The 23,315-nt window shown below is 41.5% G+C and overlaps 2 protein-coding genes across 12 annotated transcripts in view; both read right to left on the bottom strand.

Moving 5' to 3' along the window:
- The window catches only part of Kif25 (kinesin family member 25), a 37,414-nt gene extending 36,947 nt beyond the window's left edge, over positions 1 to 467 (bottom strand). Inside the window, exon 1 of the mRNA XM_057753603.1 lies at positions 399 to 467. Coding sequence (XP_057609586.1) covers positions 399 to 467 — 69 coding nt within the window. The remainder of the gene's footprint in view (positions 1 to 398) is intronic.
- A 2,927-nt stretch (positions 468 to 3,394) lies between these two features.
- Positions 3,395 to 23,315, bottom strand: part of Afdn (afadin, adherens junction formation factor) — a 135,476-nt gene continuing 115,555 nt past the window's right edge. For 4 of the 11 annotated variants that reach the window (XM_057761352.1, XM_057761348.1, XM_057761347.1 and 1 more), the window contains 5 exons: positions 21,386 to 22,381; positions 13,449 to 13,583; positions 10,460 to 10,748; positions 6,556 to 6,643; positions 3,395 to 5,388 (listed from right to left, as the gene is read on the bottom strand). In XM_057761352.1, the coding sequence (XP_057617335.1) occupies positions 5,235 to 5,388; positions 6,556 to 6,643; positions 10,460 to 10,748; positions 13,449 to 13,583; positions 21,386 to 22,381 (1,662 nt within the window). In that variant the 3' untranslated portion in view covers positions 3,395 to 5,234. The other 7 variants (XM_057761350.1, XM_057761349.1, XM_057761346.1 and 4 more) reach the window with 6 other exon arrangements.

The following is a 23,315-nucleotide window of genomic DNA, read 5'->3' on the forward strand; positions in this document are numbered from 1 at the left end:
AAGAGGGCAACAGTTAGGATTATATAATTTCTGCTGGGTAACTACTGTAGTCCCCAAACTTGCTCAGTTCATAGATGGTCAGCAGAGCTGAAGAAGGTGCCAGGTTAGGAGACACCGAGGTGGACTGAAGGGTCCGCTGAGCGGTCAGGGAGGCCTCACGTGGGAATTGAAGGAAGGGGCCATAAGGGCAGTCGGGAGAAACAGGTCAATCATCCTTAGATTCTGGATGCTGAAAACACAAGGCGGATAAGAGCTGGTCTCCTTCTCCTTCCTGAGAGAGCTCAAGGTGAGATTCACAACTCTGAGTGATTCCCAAGTCAACCCCGGTTCTCCATGGTCCCCTACAGCCCTGGGACTGGGAGGCGTGGTTTCAAAGTCGGGGCTCCACTCAGACTCACCCGCATTTGATGTTGAAGCTGTCGCAACCTCTGTTTTGAGAAGTCCAACGGCATAAATTTCCCCGGCATTTCCCGGCCTCTTTGTAGTAGGCAGCGAGTGAAGGGCGTGGTTAAGTCATGGGATAGCTTTCCCTGATGGCTTCTGCGCATGCGCCGTGCCTACCCACAGAAGTTTCTCTTGGGTACTGCTTACCGGCTCATAGAACATTGGGCGTTGCTCCTCCCTTGAAAGTAGAGCAGGATCCCAACAATGCTTGTAGAATATAAATCACCTTACCATGGCCTGAAAACCTATTTCACCTACATCTCTTCCCAGTCCTCTCTGGTCCTGCCTCTCTCCCTGATGCATCCTGTACCAAGAGCAGACCATCCCTACAAGGTCAACCCCACAGACCTGTTCATTTCTCATACGGTTAACAGCTTAATTACACACAAGTGGTTTGCTTCTGCCTTCTCACCCCTGACCCCACCTGTGCTCGCAGCCTGCCTAGGAATGCAGGGTGAATAGGGTCAGCACTGCTGGTTTACTGCTTAACAAGTATAAGGGAATCTCAGGACTGGCACTGATGCTCCTACATCAGTGAGTAAACGGGTTTAAGTACTGTAGGAATAAAATCCCCTGTCACTAGGGGGGGGTGCAAAAATTCTGCCAAGTCAAGCAACTTACATTTTGTTTAATCTTATCATAAATGCATAAATACACCTGAAATCACCTTATTACCTGGGAGAGCAAAGAGAAAAAAATTCTACTTTAGGAGATATTCTTATGAAGTGTTAGAAACAACAGACAACACTGTAGGCCAAAACCACAACTTCCCTAAGAGGGAGGGGCACATAGGAGGAAAGGTGCTGAGTCAGCACTGATTCAGTTTCTAAGCGTCTCTACAGAATCTAAAGCACAGTAAATTAAAACGTAGTATACACAAACATTATAATTCCAATATATAAATTCTGGTTTTGCCAAAAAGGTTCCCCACAAGTCCCTTCAATCCTCAAACATGCCTTCCTTCAAGTTTTTTTTTTTTTTTTTTTTTGCATTTTTGCTCATTGCTGGCTGTAATACTTTACCATATACCAGGACTCAAAAGTTACTCCCCTTTCATCTGAGATTTATGTCCTTGGCCAGTAACTCCCCATTCCCTCACCCCATTTCATCGAGGCCCTGCGCTGTAATGGTAGCCGCAGCATTTGCTTTTGGTCTGCTAGAATTAGCAAATATTCCTTGTACCATGACAGTAAAACATACCGTCATTCCAGTCATCTTGAGTGGGTTCTTATGCCTGCAACGTGCATGACCAAGATAACTTTTATGCAACATGCTTAATCACTGAGAATGTTCAGGAGTCCAGTGACCAAGATGGGACAGTGAAACTTGATACATGGTCCCAAGCACAAGTTGTAGGGAAAGCCCAGCCCATTGGGGGGCGTGTTCGCCTTGGGCTAATGTTTATGTATAAATCTGGCGGGCGTGAGCCCCGCCCCGCCGGTCTCTTTTTTGTATTTTTTGTCCATCGCTGGATCCTTGGTGTTGTAAGCCATCCCTTCATTAAAATTTGCTGTTTCATATTAAGCTAGCCTGGTTATTACGCCTCCTACACTTGCCGTTTGAGGTATTGTCCTTATGGAATTAGGGGTATTTTCAAAAAAAAAGGGGGGGGGATTAACTGGTTTGATGGGATGATTGGTATTTGTGAATTACTGTTTTTAGAAAATTGTATTGCCCTGTTTCTTTTATATTGATATATTAAATATCGAATGTGAATGTTCCTACCTATTTTTGTATAAGAGTATGCTTATAACTTAGTCTATATTGTATTGATAAATCTACCATATTACAATGTACATTTCTACCTCTGACACTATTTATATAATATTGTTTACATTTGATATGCAATGACATTGTTTACAGTTGAAGATCATTGTCTTCATATATTGCACAATTGTTTATTCTCGTAGTCTTCAAGTTAGATAGGTATTGAGAATTATATGTTTGTCATATTTTTAGGTTAATTAGGTTTTTTAGATAGAGATTATATTTAATATAGATAGTATAATCTTCAGCCTCTTTAAAGAGCTGTAAAAAATGGCCTTTAATCTAACCTAGAATTCTATGCCAACGAGACACAATCACTCCTGGCGACACCACTCTACTCCCGAGAGAATGTTGAGCACCAAAGACACTCCACTGGGAGCTTGTCTTCTTGGCAGAACTGGCCTTTGGGTTAAGAAAAGCCCATACCTCAACTACTGACAAAGATACAGAATATCCCTAAGTGGACGAAACAGAATTGTCTTATCCTGCCAAGACAGGGTGGGATAGCTCTAAGAAAGTTCCTTGCCTTTAATAATGGTATGTCAGTTATGTTAGGCCTTATGTTAGGCCTTAGCCAAAGTTGGTTGACTCAACATTACAAATGAGACTTTGGGTGATTGCCCAGGTAGTCAGTTGTCTCTGTCATTTGTTGCACATTTTGGATATTCTCTCATTTGTTAAGTAATATTAATTCCCTTCTCAGATCTTTGACGGAGTTAAAGATTATATAATTGTAGTTACTCTCTACATTAGACTCCTTGAGATAAAATGTTTAGCAAAACTTTTGTTATATGTTTCTTGTTTAATATTGTTTGTTATATTTATTATTTGTTACTATTGTATATAGTTGTATTTGGTTTAGTTCTGTCTTATTTAGACAAAAGGGGGAGATGTAGGGAAAGCCCAGCCCATTGGGGGCGTGTTCGCCTCGGACTAATGTTTATGTATAAATCTGGCGGGCGTGAGCCCCGCCGGTCTCTTTTTTGTATTTCCTGCCCATAGCTGGATCCCTGGTGTTGTAAGCTATCCCTTCATTAAAATTTGCTGTTTCATATTAAGCTAGCCTGGTTATTATGCCTCCTACAACAAGCAGTGTCATGAAGAAAAGGCCACCCTTTTAGCTGGTTGTGTAATCAATCAAATAGCACTTAGTACACAGAAAAACAACTGAGGGACGCAGGAGTGACACTCAGCACTGTTTAATGAAGTAGTGGCAGATGGAAACGGGAGAGAGGAAGGCTGGCATTACAAATATAAACTTTGTCAGCACTTGGAAAACAATAGCAAATACACTTAAATAGATACAAAGTTTATTAAAAATAGGCTGCAACTGAAATACAGTAGAAATGGAAAACAACAGCAGTTTGGGTGCTTCCCCACAGTAACACACGCTATGTAACGTGTTACAACACATATTCACATTACATCTTACTGTCCAGGGATGGCCAAGTCTATTTCATTATGGGTTCCACAAACACACATGCAGAGTTTTCAGATGTTTGCAGGCTCTTGTGTGCATCTGTCTTCCCATGTACCAGCAACAGCAGGTATCTGCTCTTCTCTGGGAGGTATGGATATGCCACCCAAAGGCTGCCAGTGCTCCAGACACAAAGAAATTGCACTTCCTAGGCAGGGCAAATGTGCACATCCTTCATTAACTCTCAGGACCATTCAATTCTCTTACAGAGGAAACAGCAAAGGCACACTTTCAAATAGGAAGCTTGATAGACATAAAAAATATTTACATTTTTATTTCAACAATTTTTCATACAGTTCTTATTAAAAGTGGTTTTTAGGGTTGCAAATGCCTCTGCTCTATTTGAAAGTGTGCCTATTTTCCTAATGTACAGATACGTAAGAGAATAGTAAGGTCCAGAAAGATAATCTGGACCCACATTAGGGATTTGTTAAATAGGAAGTGTGCTTGAAATCATAAAGCTTGCAAAAATAAACTCATGTTTTTCTTCCACAACTCAGCTGGAGGAATGACAACACAAATTCACAAATTAAATTTAAACAACTCTACTAAGCTGTGAAAGAAATATAGATTTGAGCTACCACACGTTATTCTTACAGTATTTAAGTTTAGATGGCACAGTAACCACTTCCTCCCTTTTCTGACAGCATACCTACACAAATCTCTTTACTAAATTTAAAATTTCTGATAGTTACGTTTGATTGCCACCTGTGAGCTCCCACTCTTCTTAGATGTCTCCGCTCCTGCCTATACAAGCGCTGTTTAGTTAGAGAGCTCTAGATCCTTTGGAGTATCTGAAATACTAGGTAACTTCCTAACATAACCACCATCTTTGATTTTCACCAATGATCAGTCTAATGATGATTTGGTATTTATAAAAATAAAATTCCCTAAGATTAAATCTTTAAAAGTTTGAGATTTTTCAAAACTGAATTATTAATTAGATACTCAATCTCAACATTTAGGATTGACCAGGGGGTTCGCATTGGTCAAGAATGATGTGTTGTGCACCTTACAGATAAGAAACTCCATTTAGCCACCTAATGCACACTATAGCAGGTGCAGTGGAAAGACACCTGCCCTGGGGCTTGGGAGGAGGTGGCTCTACACTGAGAGTCCTGTCTCCTGAAAACAGGTTCCACCAGAACACAGTAACGGTCTGTGTAGCCAAGTGGAGTTTTGAGAAAGAACAGAAGATAATTTGTCGGCCTATGGTCCTTGGAATGATGATGGGAAAGAAGAGGGTAGAGGAAATACCCTGTGGTCTTTACTGCCCTTCATTCTGCCCTCTGAGTCCAAGATTCCCCAAAGAAGCTGACAAAAAAAGATAACTTCATGTGAGTCAATCAGTAAGAACTAGGCAAGATTTTCTTGGAAAAGTAAAACAAGATTTTAAATTGGAGCATCTCTAACTTGGAAACCATTTTAGAAACAGAAATTAGAAATCACTTAGAAATAGAACTGTTCCCTCCTCCTCAGGCTCAACCCCACAAAACCACTGCCAAGGGCAGATCTTGTGTGAGCACAAGGTGCTCTCTTTCTCTTCTCACTTGGTGTTCAGCTCATTCTCAAGTTCTGTTAATTTACGAGAAGCTTTTACTTTGTCAGACACATCTTGCCCTTGTGAAAAGAGGCGCTGACGCTCTTTAAATGTCAGGTTTTCAGGGGCTCCAGAACTGCCAGGTGAGTCTGCTTCTTGGCTGGACAAGAAGAAAACACAAAAGATTATGCATCAAAATACAAGTACCTAGTCTTTAAGCAAATTTTCCTAAAGATCATAAAGTTTCAGTGAGACGTGTTCATTGTTGTACACTGCTGTAATTACGTGTGTTGTGGCTGAAACAAACTACACCTACACTACAGTCCAAGAAGAACTTTAAGAGCCAATATATGCTCATATAGTTAAATTTAAATAGACAAAGAGGACAGAGACAGTGGCACAGGCCTATAATCAACCTGGGTCAACAGTTAAGACTTCGAGTAAGGAAACTAGGGATGGCTGAGTTAACCAGAGATCACATGATACCAGGAATACATAGCAGCTAGCCTGTAATTATAGCCTCAAAAGGAAGAGACGGGATTTCCAGAGCAAGCAGGTTAGCAAGACTAAACATACTGACGAGACAATTCTGTCTCAATGAGTAAGGTAAGAATGATTTAAGGATGATTCCTGTCAATCTGAAGCCTCCACATGCACCCACATACATGTAAACATGTGACACATACACAGACATGCCTGTATGCCTGGTGCCACCCATCCACACTAAAAATGGGGGGAAAAACCCAACTCATTGAGTTCAATTTCAGCAAGCTAGCATTTCTTGCCAGCTAAACAGATTTAATTAATGGGGATCCAGTTTAAAAACAAGGCATCTCCACAAACCTTCCATGTACTTGAGAGGCATTACAGACCCGCCCAGGCTAATACTAAGAGACAGACCAGCACTGTTACAAGTGCAGACAACACCTACGACGACCAAATGTTTAGCTCAGTTCCAGAAGGAAGCAGATGTGGCCACAAGCTGACTGACAGGCCTGGCCTTCACGCCTCCAGCATTTCCACTGTGTAGCAGGCAGGTCCAGGATCCACCCCAAACAGAAGCATGCTAGCAACACCAACTTTAAAAAGGTCTGCATATACAAGTGTGGGGACTCACACCTATAATCACAGCACTAGGGAATCTGAGGAACTGGAACTACCACAAGTTTGAGACCTACAGAGAAAGACCCCGTGTGTGTGTACATTCTCACATGTTGTACAGTAAAAACACCGGGATGCCTGTGAAATGTGACACGATTAAGCAAGGACAAGAATATGAGAATAAACCAGAACAGATTAGACCCAGCTCAGCCCAGCCCTTAAGTACCTTCTCGTGTGCTTCTCTCTTGGGTCCCGGGAAGCATCATGGGCTCCCAAGATTGTTCCTGCAGATCCTGTGTAAGAAGAGTACGGTCCTTTTCCAGGAAAAAAAAAAAAGGCCAAGTTAAAGTATTGAATTATCTCTAAAACGTTCCTTATCATCGAGTGTCTGCAGGAAAATAAGCCTCCTTTAATTACTGAGAAAACGAGAAGTCAAAGGCTCTTCATATGCTCAAAGATTCACCAGTTAGAACTCACTACTCTCAGTGGCCCGGTAATCCAATCATCACCATAGCCAATAACTGACATTAGGCCTTTTGTTCTTAGATGGAGAAACTGCAACACAGTCTTTAAAAAAACAAAGCAAAATAATAAAATACCTCAAGTCAGCACATGGCACAATAACCACAAATACAGAAGACAAACTACGTAAAACTTAAGTGAGAAGTAAGCAGAATATTTTAGACATACTCCCATGCACTGTAGGAGTTTTGTGCTTATTAAATTTTTTGTGAAAATTGTATTTATTTTTATTTTATGTGTGACTGTTCTACATGTATACCTGAATACCAGAAAAGGGTATCAGATCCTATTATAGATGGCTATGAGCCACCATGTAGTTGTCGGGACTGAACTAAGGACCTCTGGAAGAAAAGACAGTACTCTTAACCCAAGCCATCTCTGCAGCCCCACAGTTTTCAGACACAATCACTGAGAACAAATGCAACCCTACAGTTTAAGAGTTAAACCTACATCTATGATTAAAATTCCTTTGTACAGGATAACTACTAGATTTCTTCAAGATAGCTGTAATTATTAAAAGCAAAATAAAGCTTTGAAACAAATCAGTTACCAAAACCAAACTAAAATAAAATTCCTAGTATTCCACCTTAGTGCTGCTGATAAAAAAAAAAAAAATCCAATGAAACAAAATGTGAGGACAGAGTCAGACTGGTCCTGTGCACATCACGTTTGTGAGGACAGAGTCAGACTGGTCCTGTGCACATCGCGTTTGTGAGGACAGATTCAGACTGGTCCTGTGCACATCACGTTTGTGAGGACCGATTCAGACTGGTCCTGTGCACATCACGTTTGTGAGGACAGAGTCAGACTGGTCCTGTGCACATCACGTTTGTGAGGACAGATTCAGACTGGTCCTGTGCACATCACGTCTGTGAGGACAGAGTCAGACTGGTCCTGTGTGCACCATGTCTATCCTGGCCAAGAAACCACAGCTGAGCTTGATGCCCAAATTAGCCAACATTTGCCAAGACTTCAGGCCAAGAGATGAAACAGATAAAGGTTTACCATGTATCAAATTATATAATGTTGTAATAAATAATATCTCATTACTATTACAATATCCAACATAACATTACAAAATAAAGTAAGGGGGCTGGAGAGGGAGTTCAGCTGTTTTAAGAGTACTTGCTGCCCTTGCAGAAGACCAGGTTTGGGTTTCTAGCACCCATAAAGAAAGCTTACAACCATCTCAATTTCCTGGTGACACAGACACACATGCAGATAAAACACTCATAAAATAAAAACAGATTCACATCTAAGAAACCAGCTCCTAATAAAACAAAGTACAAAAGGCTCAGAATATTTGGCAAACATAGACAAGATTGGATTAAACAGACCACAAAATTAACACCACGTTTTTACACTAAAATACTCCTCTTTAGAGACAGGAGAATGGAATTTCTTCCATATAAAGAGCCTATGGGTAGAGTATTTTGGATTTATCCAGAGAGAGCAAAGCAGCCTTCAAACTGCAACCTCGAAACACCTGAAGTTTAGGCTTCCCAAGTCACTACAGAGTGTGTCATCTTCAGCAAAGCCTCCTGACAATCCACAGCCAGATATGATTGCCCACATGAGTAACCTGCATAGTTGATTTCAATTCAAAACTTTATATCATTTTGTCTGTTAGTAAGAACACTGTTTTGTACTTCTGCACTTTGCTGAGAGTGACACTGGCTTCTTCCATGAGCAAAAATCAGTTCAAATTTTCCAGAGTGTTTAGAGTTTGCTATAATGTTAATACTTTGACTTGACTATACGTACAAAATTGCCAATCACAAGTAATTTCCAAAGAGCTCTAGCAAAACATAAATATCATTTAAAGACACATTGCCACTAAAATTCTTGATCATTTCAATTCCATAAGCTCTGTATCTCACATGACCCCTTGGCAGAGGCCGAGTCCCACCTGCAGAGGCACGCTTCAGCACAGAAAGGGCTAGAGAGAGCCCACGAAGGAGAAGACGAGGCCAGAACGTTGCTGCATGAGCTGCAGGCAGCTCCAGAGAGGTGCGTGAGGTATGAAATGAAGTGAGTGGTATAACTGAGGGCCAAAGTTGACAAGTATGTTTCCTAACTATATTGAAACTATGAAATCTGTCCAATGTTCATAAAATTTGATATAAGATCAGTAACATTCTTCTTCAAAATTTACTGCTATTGCATAAATGCCTTGAAAAAACACCAAATTCTAACATTTATAACAGAAATTTTATAAAAGGATTGGACTTTTTGGCTTTCAGAGTGACTTAATGATACTATTATATACCAAAACAAATTAAAGTCTGATATACATGGGAAAAAGAATTCTGGTGCCGGGTGGTGGTGGTGCATGCCTTTAATCCCAGCACTCGGGAGGCAGAGGCAGGCGGATCTCTGTGAGTTTGAGCCCAGCTTGGTCTATAAGAGTTAGTTCCAGGACAGGCTCCAAAGCGACAGAGAAACCCTGTCTTGAAGAAAACAAAACACAAAAACAAACCAGAATTTTGGCAAACTCTTTGCAGGAAATAAACTGCACTGAGTCTTAAGAGAGTTTGGCTTCTCTTAGAACTGCTGAATTGGTATTTGTGTAAAAGGCAAGCAGAATTCACTAAAATTACACTGCTGGATGCTTGATGCCAGAATTTCCCTTTTATGTACGGCCAAGGAAGTTTAACACCTCAATGTGAACATAACTGAGCATAAATGCAATGCTTGCTACAATTCTGTCATTTATAGCCCCTTCTCCCACTCAAAAGCTTCAAGCCTACAAAGGCTTGGGTGCTATGCTATGAGGTGAAAAAGAGCAAGATAATGAAGGGAGTGGAACAAGTAAGAGGGAGAGAGGAAACAAGAATAAGGTCTGTGGGCAAGGGCTGCCTGTGTTGGGAGTGAAGCTGTACTGTTAACAGTTCAGTGGATGTTGTAACACCCAACCAAAGCTCCACAAAGGGTGTGAGTCACTGCATAGGCCTCAGAAACTCACAGTAAATGACGTGAGGTTAAAGTGCAGGTGATACTCTGGCACTCTGCCTTCAGAGACATTGGTATGTTTGAGAAGGCACTTGCTTGAACAAAGGTAAGAATTACTTGAAGACATACAGAAAAAAAGCCAAGACCAACAGTACTTGAAATAATTTGGTAATAGTGGAGGACTGACTGTCGTCAGTGGATTAGAGACAGAATGCCTTAAAGTGTAAGAGAATTAGAATACCAAGAACAAATTAACAGAGCATTAGCACGAACACCACAATCACAGGCAGAGGGAGATCACATGCTTAAAGTGATCAGGTAATACCCAAGGCCAAGACAGGCATGGTCTCAGTGTACCGTACCAAGTGGCAGGGGTACAGAGATCCCAGGCTCAATCATCAAGACAAAAGAGGTCTGATTCGCCATTCCCTCTTTACCTCTACCTTTCCAGTGGACAGGCCGGTAGAAGCTCGGTTTGCCTGGAGGGGGTGGGGGCGGGCCTGCTCTGTTAGCAGTACTGTTGGCTTTGGCCAAGGGTGGCTGGAATGAGTTGGAGAGAAAGATGCCATCCGAGGCTGGGCGTGGCTGCTGTGGCTTAGGGGCAGCAAGAGGAAGGTGCTCATGAGACTTTCTTGTGCTGGGGTACTTATCCTGACCTGCTGGGCCGCAGTCCTCCTCCTCCTCCTCATCATCATAGGCAACAAACTTGGCAGTGAACAGCGAATCTGGGGAGAGGACCTGTGTTTTGAGGTAGGAGGCATTTCGCTGAGGTGGGGGAGGAGGGGCGCTGGGTGCTGGGGACAGGGATGGGGGCTCATAGTCCCGTGGAAGTGGAGGTCGGCTCAGCCCAGGATCTTCGGGCTCCAGCAACCTGCGTGCGGCCTCGTCGTGCTGTCTGCGCCTCTCAGCTTCTAGGCGGCTGTAATACCCTTCTTCCTGTCGCCTCTGCAGGCAGGAATAAACAAGAGTGCAAGAGGTCAAGGGTCAGGGGGCATCAGTGGACCCTCTGAGCCTTCACAGGGAACGACAGGTCACTGATAATCACTATCGTCACTACACTGGCATGTCCACAGCACATCACATTTCAGTGTCACAATCCTGTGACAGAAGAAGTAGGCCAGCCCAGAGCCTGTCTCGTCTCGAGACGTGTGAGCACACGCAGACTCTGGATCATGTATGTTCTTTATTCTTCTTCTCCTCAAACTTTTCCTCTCCCTTTCTGTTTGGACAGGATAGTAACTTACCTGTTTCTTCTGCGTTTCAATAGAAAACCATAAATAGCAAGAAATATCACCCATTTTCCCAAAGCCACAATCTAGTAAGTATGCTTTCCACAGTTAATGTATATTTCAAATCTTAACAAACTCTCTGAAGAACAGAAAATGAGAGCCAAGCATTAATAGTAATAGTAGATATATTCCGACACACACTGTACATTTTTATCCAGGCAAACTACAGTTGACAGTATTGAAATTCTTTTAACATTTAAAAAGGCAACAACACAGTTTTGTTAAGGATTGGAAAGAGTTTTAGAGCACAAGAAGAAAGTAAATATGAAAAGGGATGAAAGAGCAAACAAAATAATCTGCCTTGACTTAAGCAAATGTTCAATGCTAGGAAACCAAGTGCAGCCAGGCTTATATTCATTCAATCACAGAAAACTAACAGTAGGGACTTTGCTGGTATGATGTTTTTTTTCAGTCCTCACTAGGCTGCATCCTTTTCCTGGTCTCTAGACAGCTACACACAAGCACACACAGTGAACATACACATCCTAGGAAAGAAAAGGGAAGACTAAGGCCAGTCCCACTCATTACCCTGGTCCCAATTTCCAGCTTTATTTCTTGTTCTACGTTGTGAAATCCTAAAGGAAAGGTATTTTTATCTTCTTGACTATACCAAACCAGTTCGCTCTTAAGTTGGGTAATTAAGCAACAACGACGTCTGTGTTTTTTAAGTGGTACTGTCGAGAACATTAAATTACATGAAGAACAACCGTTTGGTAACACTGTACGGAGAGGCCAAACCAACCTTTTTCAGTTATACCAAGAACAAATACAATTAAATGACCATGGTGACTTTATCCAGAAAACGGACGCACATGTTCCATAAGAATCACACTGTGGACATTCTGCAGTAAAAATAGTATTTCAGTTTCTTTTTACAGTGACTACTCAATTATAGAAACAGTTACTAAAACACAAGGATGTTTGACATAATTATGAAAACACACATTGGAAAAATTAAATAACCGGGAGTTTCTCCACACAGAAAGCACAGCCTGCTTCCCTCTGAGCACACAGCTCTGATGCAAAGACCAGGCTGCTTCATCAAGGCTCCAGCAAGACCCAGGCTGTTCTAATTACAATGAGGCAGCCCTGAGCTGGGAAAGCACGCCTCCCTGCAGGAGGAATAAACAGCAAAGTGAGACCACCACCATAACTTAGAAACTTGGCTCCAGTGATGGACACTTCCTGATTTCCTGCAGGGATCACCACTTCAAATGACATTCACAAATGAAAGACTCATGGGGAAGAGGGCCCTAAAAGTGCAGTGTTTCAGAACTGCTCTGCTGCTCTCCTACTGTAGAAGTAGGGTATCAGTTACTGCTCTAGATGCGAGCATGTGCCCTCACATCATCCACTCTGTGTTCATTTAAGTGAACCACACCATGTCTCTCAATCTTACTCTTAGATGGTCTTTTGACCATCTCTTCATTAGAAATTTAGACCTTCCTTAAAATTTATGATTTTTTTTTTTTATTTTATGGGGGGAAGAGGGCATTCCTATTTACATAGTTCACTGGGACTATCAAGGAAGTAACTGTTAATAAAAACTAAACTTTTCTCCATCCGAAGTAGTGACACTCAGAGCTTCTACCTTCACAGAAGGTAAGTAACCAAGAAAAACAGCTCCTCTCAAACCACACAGAAACATGCAATCCTCAGTGACAGGGCAGAGCCGACTTGGGCTCAAGGTAGCAGCCTTCTCACCTAAGAAAGCCTCAGCCTCAGACACAGAACGATCTGAGAGCTACATCTTAAAGTTCCTGCTTTGAAGAATGTCAAAACTTATCATTTTAAAATTCAACTATGAAACTTACTTGAGTTAAAACCCACATATAGAGATCAAAAGAATATTTGTTGGGTTACACACTAAATTTTTCTCGTGTGTGTTTTACGAGCCATCCAACCCTCTTTACCACCAACCAGAATTAAGTAGTTTTATGAATAACCTGTTTGAAATGGTTAACGAGAACCGACCGTCTTGCTATTCTCCTATTGCCTCCCAGAGTTCACACTAAATTCTCACAATAACTGAACAAGCAACACCTTCATAAAAGCCTCCTGGACCCTGTCTGGAAACCAGAGCACTATCATGTCCCAGACCCCAGCTCTGGGGCATGGTGCTCAAGAGTTGGAGGGAAACCAGCTCAGAAGCAAAGGAGCCTGAAGACAGTCCAGAAGAGAGGTAGGCAGGCCAGATGGGGCTAGAGTTTTTGGTCCAATAGCAAAGGCTGGAAGATTCGTCCCTGTTCTGTCTTATGCACCCTAGATACACACATTTCTAGCCCCCTTTTCCCTAGCCAACCATTTGTGTTCAGGCTAATATGGTAAAAACTAGCTGCCTTTAGAGGACCATAACCTTTTCTTCAGCGTCTCTCTTTACTCGCTCCTCCTCCTGATGGCGGCGGTCTTCCTCTTGTCTCACACGATCTTCTGCTTCTCGTTTGCGCATTTCTTCCAACTGCTGCTGGCGCCTGCGTTCCTCATCCTGCAACTAACAACAAACTGACTTTAACTTTCACCCAGTAAAACCCACCAGCACAGACATAAAAAGCACATCCTTAAACAAGCAGACACAGACACACACCCACACAGACATGGAAAGTCAAGTAGAAAACACCAGGCTAAATCACTGTTGGACGATTATAAAGCTCATGTATTAATTAGCTCTTATCATTTCAAAGTAAATTACCTAAAAGCTTTGTTTCCACAGTCCGAATGTTATTTTTCCATTAATCATGACTCAAAGAAACAAGTTATAACTCACGCATTAATCATGTACAATTTTTTTGTTATAGTAAATGTAAGCTACCTCCTACAAATCACCAATAGGCTCTGCTTTAAGAACTACAGATACTACAACCACCCCGAATGTTAAGAAAAGTCCTTTCTCATGTGACATGGGTAGGTCTTGCACAGCAGCACAGAGCTGCTGTCCTGAACCCAGGTGTGGGTGAGAGCTGTTAAAAGCAGTCTCCTTTACTTGGGCAACAGGGTGAAAGACTAGCGCTCCTCCTTCAGCAATTCCCTACCCTCCATGTATCAACCTGGACTCTGAGAGTCCCTTCCTAGCCGACAAAACCTCAGACTTGCAGTTATGAGTCTGAAACTGGGATTTGGAATAAACTCATCCTGGCTCATTTTTCTGTATACACGCATACGGGGGACCACTGATGACTCCCCAATACAGGATATGAGCTAGTTTAAAAGTTCTCATGCTTGTCTTAATCCACTACTTCTCTGGCTTTTTTGCTCATTCAAATTCTACATTTCTGAAATGACAGAAGGCGCACACCTTTCCCACCCAGTGTCAAGCACTAACAGCTATCTTCCAATGCCTGTGACATGCTTCCCCTTGCTGCTTGTGGCTCCTGACCTCCTGACCATATTTCTATGTTCATCAAAGGCTCTAGGGTGATCTACAGCTGTGTCTGCAGTTTTATCACAGACAGTGGTAACACTGAAATGGCGGTGCAGATCTGTGCTACAGCAATGCCTACAGCGGCACTAGGACATATCACCAATTCTCCACAATTTAAAAGAATCCTAAAATTATTCTGCTGATCTCTAGCTACTGAAGAAATACTTCATATAAAATTCCTGTGTGATGCAGCTAAATTTCTATAAAATCACCAATTTTCCTATATATTGTTTATAGAAAAAACATTTAAACTTCTGGATTTAGATTATATGTGTATGCTTAAAAAAAGCAAACCAAAATAAACAAACCAAAACAAACAAACAAACAAACAAAAAAACACAGCTGGGCAGTAGTGGTTGATACCTTTAATCCTAGCACTTGGGAGGCAGAGGCAGATGGATCTCTGTGAATTTGAGGCCAGTCTGGTCTACAGAGGTCCAGGACAGCCAGGGCTATGCAGAGAAACAATGTCTCGAGAAACAAATAAACATAAAAACAAAACAAAAATTCCACAAAAATCTAGTAATCTTATCCTTTTCCAATGGAATAAAACATTGTATCTAGGGCTGGAGAGATGTGTCAGCAATTAAGACTACTCTTCTAGGGGGTCTGATTCCCAGCAAACCTGCCATCATCTGTAACCCCAGTCCCAGGGGATCTCATGCCATCTTCTGGCCTCCAAGGGTACCAGGCACAGACATGTATGCAGGCAAAATACTCGTACACAAAAAAATTTAAAAAAAGTAAAATCCCACTGTATCTAGTAAAAAAGAATAAACCAGTCTACACTTTTGGGTTATTCATGTCCGTAAACAATAAAACACCTCAGAAAAAATGTCCTCTCAAAAAGAGAAAAAGCTTTTTCTTTAACATAATGTCCAAACAGAGGCTGGAATTTAGGGAGTGGGTTTTATAGCAGGCATAGACACTGTTTATGAAGAACAAAAGAAACTAGGATCAAAGTCTTCCCTGAGGACTACAGTGAGGGTGCTAGAGCCAACTGTGCACATTCCAGAAGAGAAGTCATAGACAATGTCCAAATAAAGCATGGATCACTGGGACAAACAAGAAGCAGCACCCCACAAGAACACCGAAATTAAACAGCACAAGAACTAGCAAATGCTTAGAGAAAGCAATTTAATGGCAAATGCAAAGCTACACTTCCTGTTCTCCAAAACTAAGCTCTTCCTGTTGTTCAGCCTGGAAAACACTGCTCTCTGATAAGCTGATTGGTTCAATTACAGCACTCATTGTTATGAGCACAGTTGCAGTACAGAGCTGGCAAGAGACATTTTCTCTAAAAAGTACGGTTCTCCATTCTCCTGGCTGGTAAGGTGGTCATCCAGAGGTCTTCTCAGTGTAGTAAGCTCATAGGTTACTATATTTTTTAAAAAGACAAATTAATGAGTACTTTTATAACTAAGACATTTCTTTCTATTGTTTAGTATATCGTGTACTCCTTACTTTGAAACTTTGAAATGTTTTGTTCCTTTAAAATATTTTACCCCACTTCCCCTCTCTGTATACAAGCATTAGTGTTTCTTACAGGGCGTTGAGCTGTCAGGCTCACAGACGTGCAGTAGCAGAGAAAGGGCATCTTTTAACTGCTCTATAGTCAGTGGCAAGTGCCTGCCTGCTACAGTCTAACCAAGCACGGGCGAGGCCATCTCGGATCCAATCAGGGCAGACTGGGCCAGTGCTAATGTAAACCTCACACTCTGGAGTGCAGGGCCAGTAGGAATGCCTAGCAGGTTCTGCACCAGTCTCCATTTCTAAAAAGGTATTTCCAGGTCAAACAATAGTGTAAGCTGAAATTTGTGTGTTTATAAATTCACAAAATATACTAATGTTATTATCACTGTTAAATTACCAACCATATTCAAGTTATCTTAATATAAAAAAGGATGGTGATTTCCTTTACTTGTTGGCATCTGAAATCTGTCAGACTCTTTAAAGGCTTTTTAAAAATCCTTTTCTATACAGCTAATATTTTTTTCTAAAATACAATCTCAATTTTAAGATTAAAAATAAAATAACTTTGAAGACTTAATACTAAAGATGTGTTGTTACTTAACAAACACAGGTAAGCCTTGTAGGCAGTCCTCTGATACTTTAAAGCATGGTTAGAACCTAGATCTACAAAGGACCACCTATTCTGGCCTAAGGAAAAAGCTCCATGCCCAGTGTCAGAACTGGTTAGAAAACAATGCCCCCTCTCAAAGTGGCCAAGGACATTAAAAAGAGGACCCCCTAGAGCAGCACAGAGTAATTCCTCTTAGCACACACCATACAGCTCACACTGTTTTCTTAAAGAAATGTGAATTCTAAGCTCGATACCAAAAAGACAGTGGCCCCTAAGCAAGGCAGAGAGACTCAGCAGTCCAGGACACATCTGAATGCTTCCTTTGATAGTTAATATTCTAATTAGGTCTGAAGTACTTAAAACAGCTCTTGACTCAACCCTTTTACACCTGGCAGCTCAAAGGCTGTGCCTTAGCATTCTATACAAAGGACAAGCCCCGACAGTGTTCTGACTTATTACAAGAGCCACTGGAAACAACTTTTCACTTTCTTCACCCCACAGAAGCTCATTCCTGTGAGTAGGCATGTTACCCAGGGTACCACATGACCCATTCATATGTGGTGACAAGACAAAGCTCAGACAAGCCATTGAAGGACGAACAGGCCCAGTGAGTATCTGGCTGGTAGCCCAGTACGTCACTTAATAAAAAGGAAGTGCTTTTGATGAAGCAGAAAATATACATACTGTGACAGGAAAATGCAGGCCAGAAAGCAAACTCATAGTGGTTCTCTGGGGCAGAGGGTTAAGGCTCCCACACTGGGTTTGGACTTTTCCTGGGCCGTAGAAGATTTGTTACGAAGAAATGTAAAATAAACAACAGAGACCTGTGTTATACAGCCATCACCAGGCAGTCAAGGACTAGCTTTTAGACGTCAACTAGTAAACCCAGCAGGCAATGAGAGTAAAACAGCCAGGACAGCAAGGTGGGCAGGGGCAACAGTTTCTGAATAGAATGAAATGGGACCATGTAAGGCTGTAAAGCTCAAATGACTAACAAGTGTCTCTTGGAAAGGGGAGGCTGAGGCAGAGTGGCTGTAGTCAAGAGGCACAGGAGGGATTTAGTTCTGCACAGGCTGTATTTGGAAAGTTTCCCCTTTGCCACCAGGAGGAGATGGTATACAGGCATGTTGGTAGCCAAACTTATTGTGCAAGAGGGCTAGACTAGAGCCATGAATGAGATGTCACTGCCATCATTATTGATCTTAAAGTTATGGATCTAGAATGAGCAGGCAGAAGCAGGCCATGGACCAGCAGTGGCATCAGACAAAGGGAAGAGTACCCATCAGTTTAGGCAGTCCTCCAACCTTAGGGAACTTAGTTGCTCCTAACAAGATAAAACCTGCTTCATTTACCCCACGAGTCACCCCAAATCCATCCTATGACATGCTAAGAACATGTCGTAAGACTGCAGGGAAACACTGCTACCCAGAGACCACATGCTTGCCACTATCCACTCATTCCCTGGAAGAGGTTCCCACGACAATCTGCAATTCTGACATGTTAAGAGCAGAATGCGTTGTTGTTAACAATTAGTACCTACTAGGGAACTGTATAGGAAGTGCTTAGAAACAAGAGTGCTTAAGATCAACACTAATAATCAAAATATTCCTTTAAAACAAGAAAAACTGGGAACTGCTGACTGGAAATAAAAACTTAAATGCAAGCATTATTAAATATTATTCATCAAAGATAACTCTACAGCACAGAAAGCTATCTTTGGGCCAAGGGCTGGCCAGTGCCTCTGGTCAGTACCTGCTCTGTAGGGTAAATACTTGATAACTATTTCCTAAATGACTGCCCGATACCGAGAGTGACTCCAGACTGACTAATGTGGTGCACACGTGAAAGCCCAGGAGGACCATGAGTTTGGGGCCATCCTGGTCCACACAGTGACACACTTTCTCAACACAACAACAAAGTTCTAACCTATGCACAACTTAATACATTAAGTTTGTGTATGGGGTGTATGTTTCTCTCTGGTACCCTGTCCTCCAGCTACATAAACAGAAAAGACGGGGCTAGTAGTTGATGGGGTGGCCACTATAGTTAAAATTCAAAGAATTTTTAAAGTACTGACTTTTTTTTTAATCATTTAGAAGTTGACCTAGAATACTGAGTTAAGAATTTATATATATATATATATATATGTGTGTGTGTGTGTGTGTGTGTGTGTGTGTGTGTGTCAGAATATAACTGTCTATCAGGTAACATAAATACATTACTGAAGCATAAAGAACATTAAATGACCAATCAAATATCTCTGATACTAACATTAAGCATGTTGATTTAACAGCAAAATAATCTGCAAATGTTTGATGCCAGACTATAAATTGGTATATCTGTTAAGTGAACTAACTAAAATCCACATGGTATTAAGAAAAATATGATGCAGGTTCATAGGAAACCTATTGTTTTACCATAAACAGTGACATCTTAGCTACATTAAAACCTGGGAGTAGAGTCAGTGTCCTCTCAATGAGTTCAGTGACCATACTTAAGACCTGTTTCCAATACAACAAGAATGACATCATTACCCAGTGCAACCCTTATTTCATTTGTCCACATACTTGAAGTAAGAATACACAGAATCAAATAATGACTAAAACTCTAAGAAGTCAGACCCATAAACAAACAGTGACATTTAAAGTTAACGAGGAAGTAGAGTAACTAATCTAGGAACATTCAGAGGCATGCTTCTAGTCACGGAGCTAGTCTCCTGACCCAGGAGGTTCTAGGGAGAACTGACTACTGAGAACACAGAACAGCCATCACCAAAGGGAAAGAAACAAGAACATACCAAATCTAGAACAGAGATTGCTGGCATAGCAGTCTGCTGCAGGTAACAGAGAGGGGAAAAAAGAAAGATGAAGTGTGAAAAAAAAGTTAGGTTTAGACCTGTATTCCGCCACCGGCATCTTTGCTGCTGTCATGCTTCATCTGTTTTTGGATAACTTGATGAGAAAACTATAGAACCACAGACTAACTTCTAGCATTTAGAAACAGAAAAATGTCCACATGTCATTAATATTTTGAGTTTTATCATTAAGAGGCACAAATACAAAAAAAAGCAAAAATTCCCTTAGTGTTATTTTGAGATTGATATTAAACTAAATATAACTATTAAAATGAAATTTACTAAATATCAAAAAATTCCAAGCACCATAATCCATAATAAAGTCTTCAAAATATTCAAAGTAGTAGCAATTTTGCAAAACTTTGACAAATCTTCAATGAAAATCTCATCTTCACAGAAAAGATTACTAGGATGTTACAATGTAGTGGCTAACTTTTCACTACTGGGCTCAGCTGTCGGAGGAAGCAAACACTGATGCTGCGCAATCACTGGCCATCAACAGTAGCTGCCACCCGCTTCAAGCATTTTGGGGTGAGGGCAATACAAAGCCACAAATCATTGTATCTATCACTAGCTAGTCACGGTAGAAAGGGATACACCAGTTCTGGCCAGTCCAGACAACAAATATATTGGAGTGCCTGAGAGTCTGACCATAGACACAGTGGGAACCAGTCAGTGCACCCTTATAGCAGTAGTCCCAGCTATCAACTGCTCTTTCAGATAAAATGGTTGATGTGACAGACATAGTTATTTTTAAGAATGTTTACTAAGGATACTAGAAAAATACTAGTAAAATAGTATAACTGTTAAAAATTACATTCTGGTCTTATTTAAGAAAGTCAGTATGTAAAAGGTAATTAAACGGAATCAGAGCAATATATATGTATATGCTTAAATATGTACATATGAAGAAGTATGTGTGTTAATGGATTCAGGAAAAATTCACAGAGCAAGCTGAAAAGGAGATGATCATACTACTGGACTCTTAACAATATCATCAAAGATTAAATTTCATCATGCCTTTGGAGTAAGGTGTCTGACCTAGCAGTTGTTTTAACAACCCCTCTCATGTGCAACATTAAAAAGAAATCAGAAAAAAAATTGTATAGATAAAAAAGTGTCAATAAAACTCACTACCATGACAAACAACAGCACTCTGCACAAGTTACTATCAAGTGCCCAGGTTATTAACAATAAATGCCTCTCAACAACCATGCCTGACAGGGAGTAAAGAATCTAGTTTTCACCCAAAATTTGGTATTTTAAGAACTTATTTGCATTAGGCTAAATTTTGCCTACAAAATTTTTATTTGAAAAATAATAAAAATATTTTTGTAATATGGAAATATAAATTATACCCAAAGTTGTTAGCGTCTTTATGTTACAACTACAATTATTAAATTAAATAAATATTTGAGGTATCAACTGTAAAGTAAGTGCACAGACCCTCCATCTGGTAATGACACTGAACTTTAAAACTGATGTCCTGAGTTTCCTCTGCTCACAATCAGTATCAGGGCCTGAAGCTTTCCGTGGGATGCCCTTGGTACATTAGCCAAGCTCAGTGTTCTTATGACAACTCTGGCTGCTTTGTTCACGGCAGAGCCAAGTGGCTATTATACTTTACAGAGCCCACCAAATTTCAGGTATTTAACATCTGGCTCTGTCAGCCAAGCCCTGGTCACAATTGTGAGTGGTCATTACTAACTACTTGTTTTCTCAACTGAAATGTAGTGAGGATAACTATGGGGCTGGCAAATTAAAACAATGAAGCCCTAGGGGCCTGGCTCATTCCTGCAGCATGTCAGCCAGGGTGAGCAGGTGAAACCAAGGGCCTCTTAACTCTTCCTTGTGATTGTGAATAGTTGTTTCCGTAGAAACACCTAGAAAATACCATAGGGAGCACAGATACGCACAACCAAGGCCTTTCCCCTTTACCCTGGCTCTGCGCTCAGCCTCCAGACGCTGCATGATCAGCATGGTGTCCACATCATCATCCTCCTCTTCCTCATCATCCTCATCCTTCTGCTTGGACTCCTGCAGTCTCTTCTGGAACTGCCACTCCAGCATGAGCTTCCGCAGGCGGTCACTCTCCTCTGCAGTGCGGTCCACCTTGTTCTGCAGCTCATGGATCTCCTTGCTCAGCATGTCCACAATGTGCATTTGCTGTTGTTTCTCCAGCTTCTCCCTGGCATCTCGTTTCCAGGGGTCTGGAGACAGACTATCACCAGAAGACAGTTCTTCTTTACTGATGGTGATGTACTGCAGGTCCCTGCGCTCAATCGTGCGGGGCTGTTGCTGGGGCTGCAGCTCCCGAATGACTGTTTCTTGGGGCCTCTGCAATGTGGAAGGCTTTTCTGGCTTGGTCAGTGTGGCCAAAGGAGAGAAGGAAGCAGGGTTCAGGGACTGTGTGCGCATCTGCCCCAACTTCCGCTCCTGCTCCCTGCGCTTTCTCTCTCGTTCCTCCTCGAGGCGGGCCTTCTCTTTCTCATACCACCGCTGATGTTCTTCTCTCTTTTTCCGCTCTGCAGCAGCCACCTGAGCAGACTGGGGTCCTACCTGGTTGGTAGGAGGAGGTGGGAGGGGCAAATCCACTGGGATGCCATCAAAATCACTGGTGTAGTGGACAGGAGGTGGAGGGGGTGGTGGAGGTAGGTCTGTTCGAATGGGCTGGGAGACAGCGACAGGGGTGGGTAGAACTGCTGCTGGAGTTTTCCAACGTCCAGGACCACTTTTGGTCAGAGTGGAAGCAGGGGTGACTGACTTGGAGGAATGGTTTAGGTGCTCTTGGCTGGATGTGCTGGAGTCCACTGAGGAGCTCTGATTGATCCACATATCACTGTCACACTTGCGATCCAAGCCAGCCTCTACTTGATGCCGCTCAAGTTGGTAAACCTTCTCTTCTCGAAGCTCTTCCTGGGAACGGGTAACACGCTGAGAAGATAAAGTGAAAACTGTAATACTTTAGGGGGTCACTAGAGAAATCACCAAAATGTCATACATGCTTAATCTTCACGGAGAACAGACTACAAACACGGTGGAATGAATGTATAACCAGAAACAGACTGTTTTTATGGTTCACTGGTCAAATGACACAGCTGGAAATCTGTCTACAAAAGAAATAAAGATTTTCTGTCTCTCTGATGATGCATGCTATTCCTGTCACTCTGGTGCTGGCAAGTAAAGGCATCTCCTCAGGCTCCAGAGATGAATGAGCATAGTAGAAACCAAGAAAAGCAACAAAAACTCCTGACATATAACTCTAACTATTAAGTAATACTCATTGTATATATCCATGGTTCAATTCTAAATGAATTCTATAGCTCAGGACTAACTTCATGAGCTCTTTGATTGAACCAAGCATGCAAGAGTAAGTTCCATTCATCTAAGATGTTTTAGCTCCAATGTTACCAAAGAAAAAAGGCAATAGCATACTCCGATGAGCATAAAGTTTTTGAGTGCATGAGGAAAAAGATTAAAACAAGTATTTTCCCTCCACAAGGCTAGTAATGAAGCCTGCAAAGTAGCATGTATAGAAGCAGCTTATCCTTATAATCACTATGATATGTAAATTAATTCTTTATTCCACTTTTATAATGAACAGAAATTGAAAATGTAAACCTGAAAAATAAACAATTTATATTTCCTTTTAAGAAAATATGAATTACCACTTAACCATAACAGGAAAAGTGTAACATTAACTCCATTTGGGTAAAGCTTAATTTTCTACAGGTTCTTCATCCTGTTGGCACCCAATTTACAATCCACACTAGAACATCATGGAGTTATATGCCATCTGTGGAACAGAGACCTGGCCCTGCCATAACTAACTCAACTCTCTCTGCACCTGCTGCCTAGTACAGTCTTG

Source organism: Chionomys nivalis, chromosome 2 (genome assembly GCF_950005125.1).
Source record: "Chionomys nivalis chromosome 2, mChiNiv1.1, whole genome shotgun sequence".
In the NCBI taxonomy this organism is placed as follows: Eukaryota; Metazoa; Chordata; class Mammalia; order Rodentia; family Cricetidae; genus Chionomys; species Chionomys nivalis.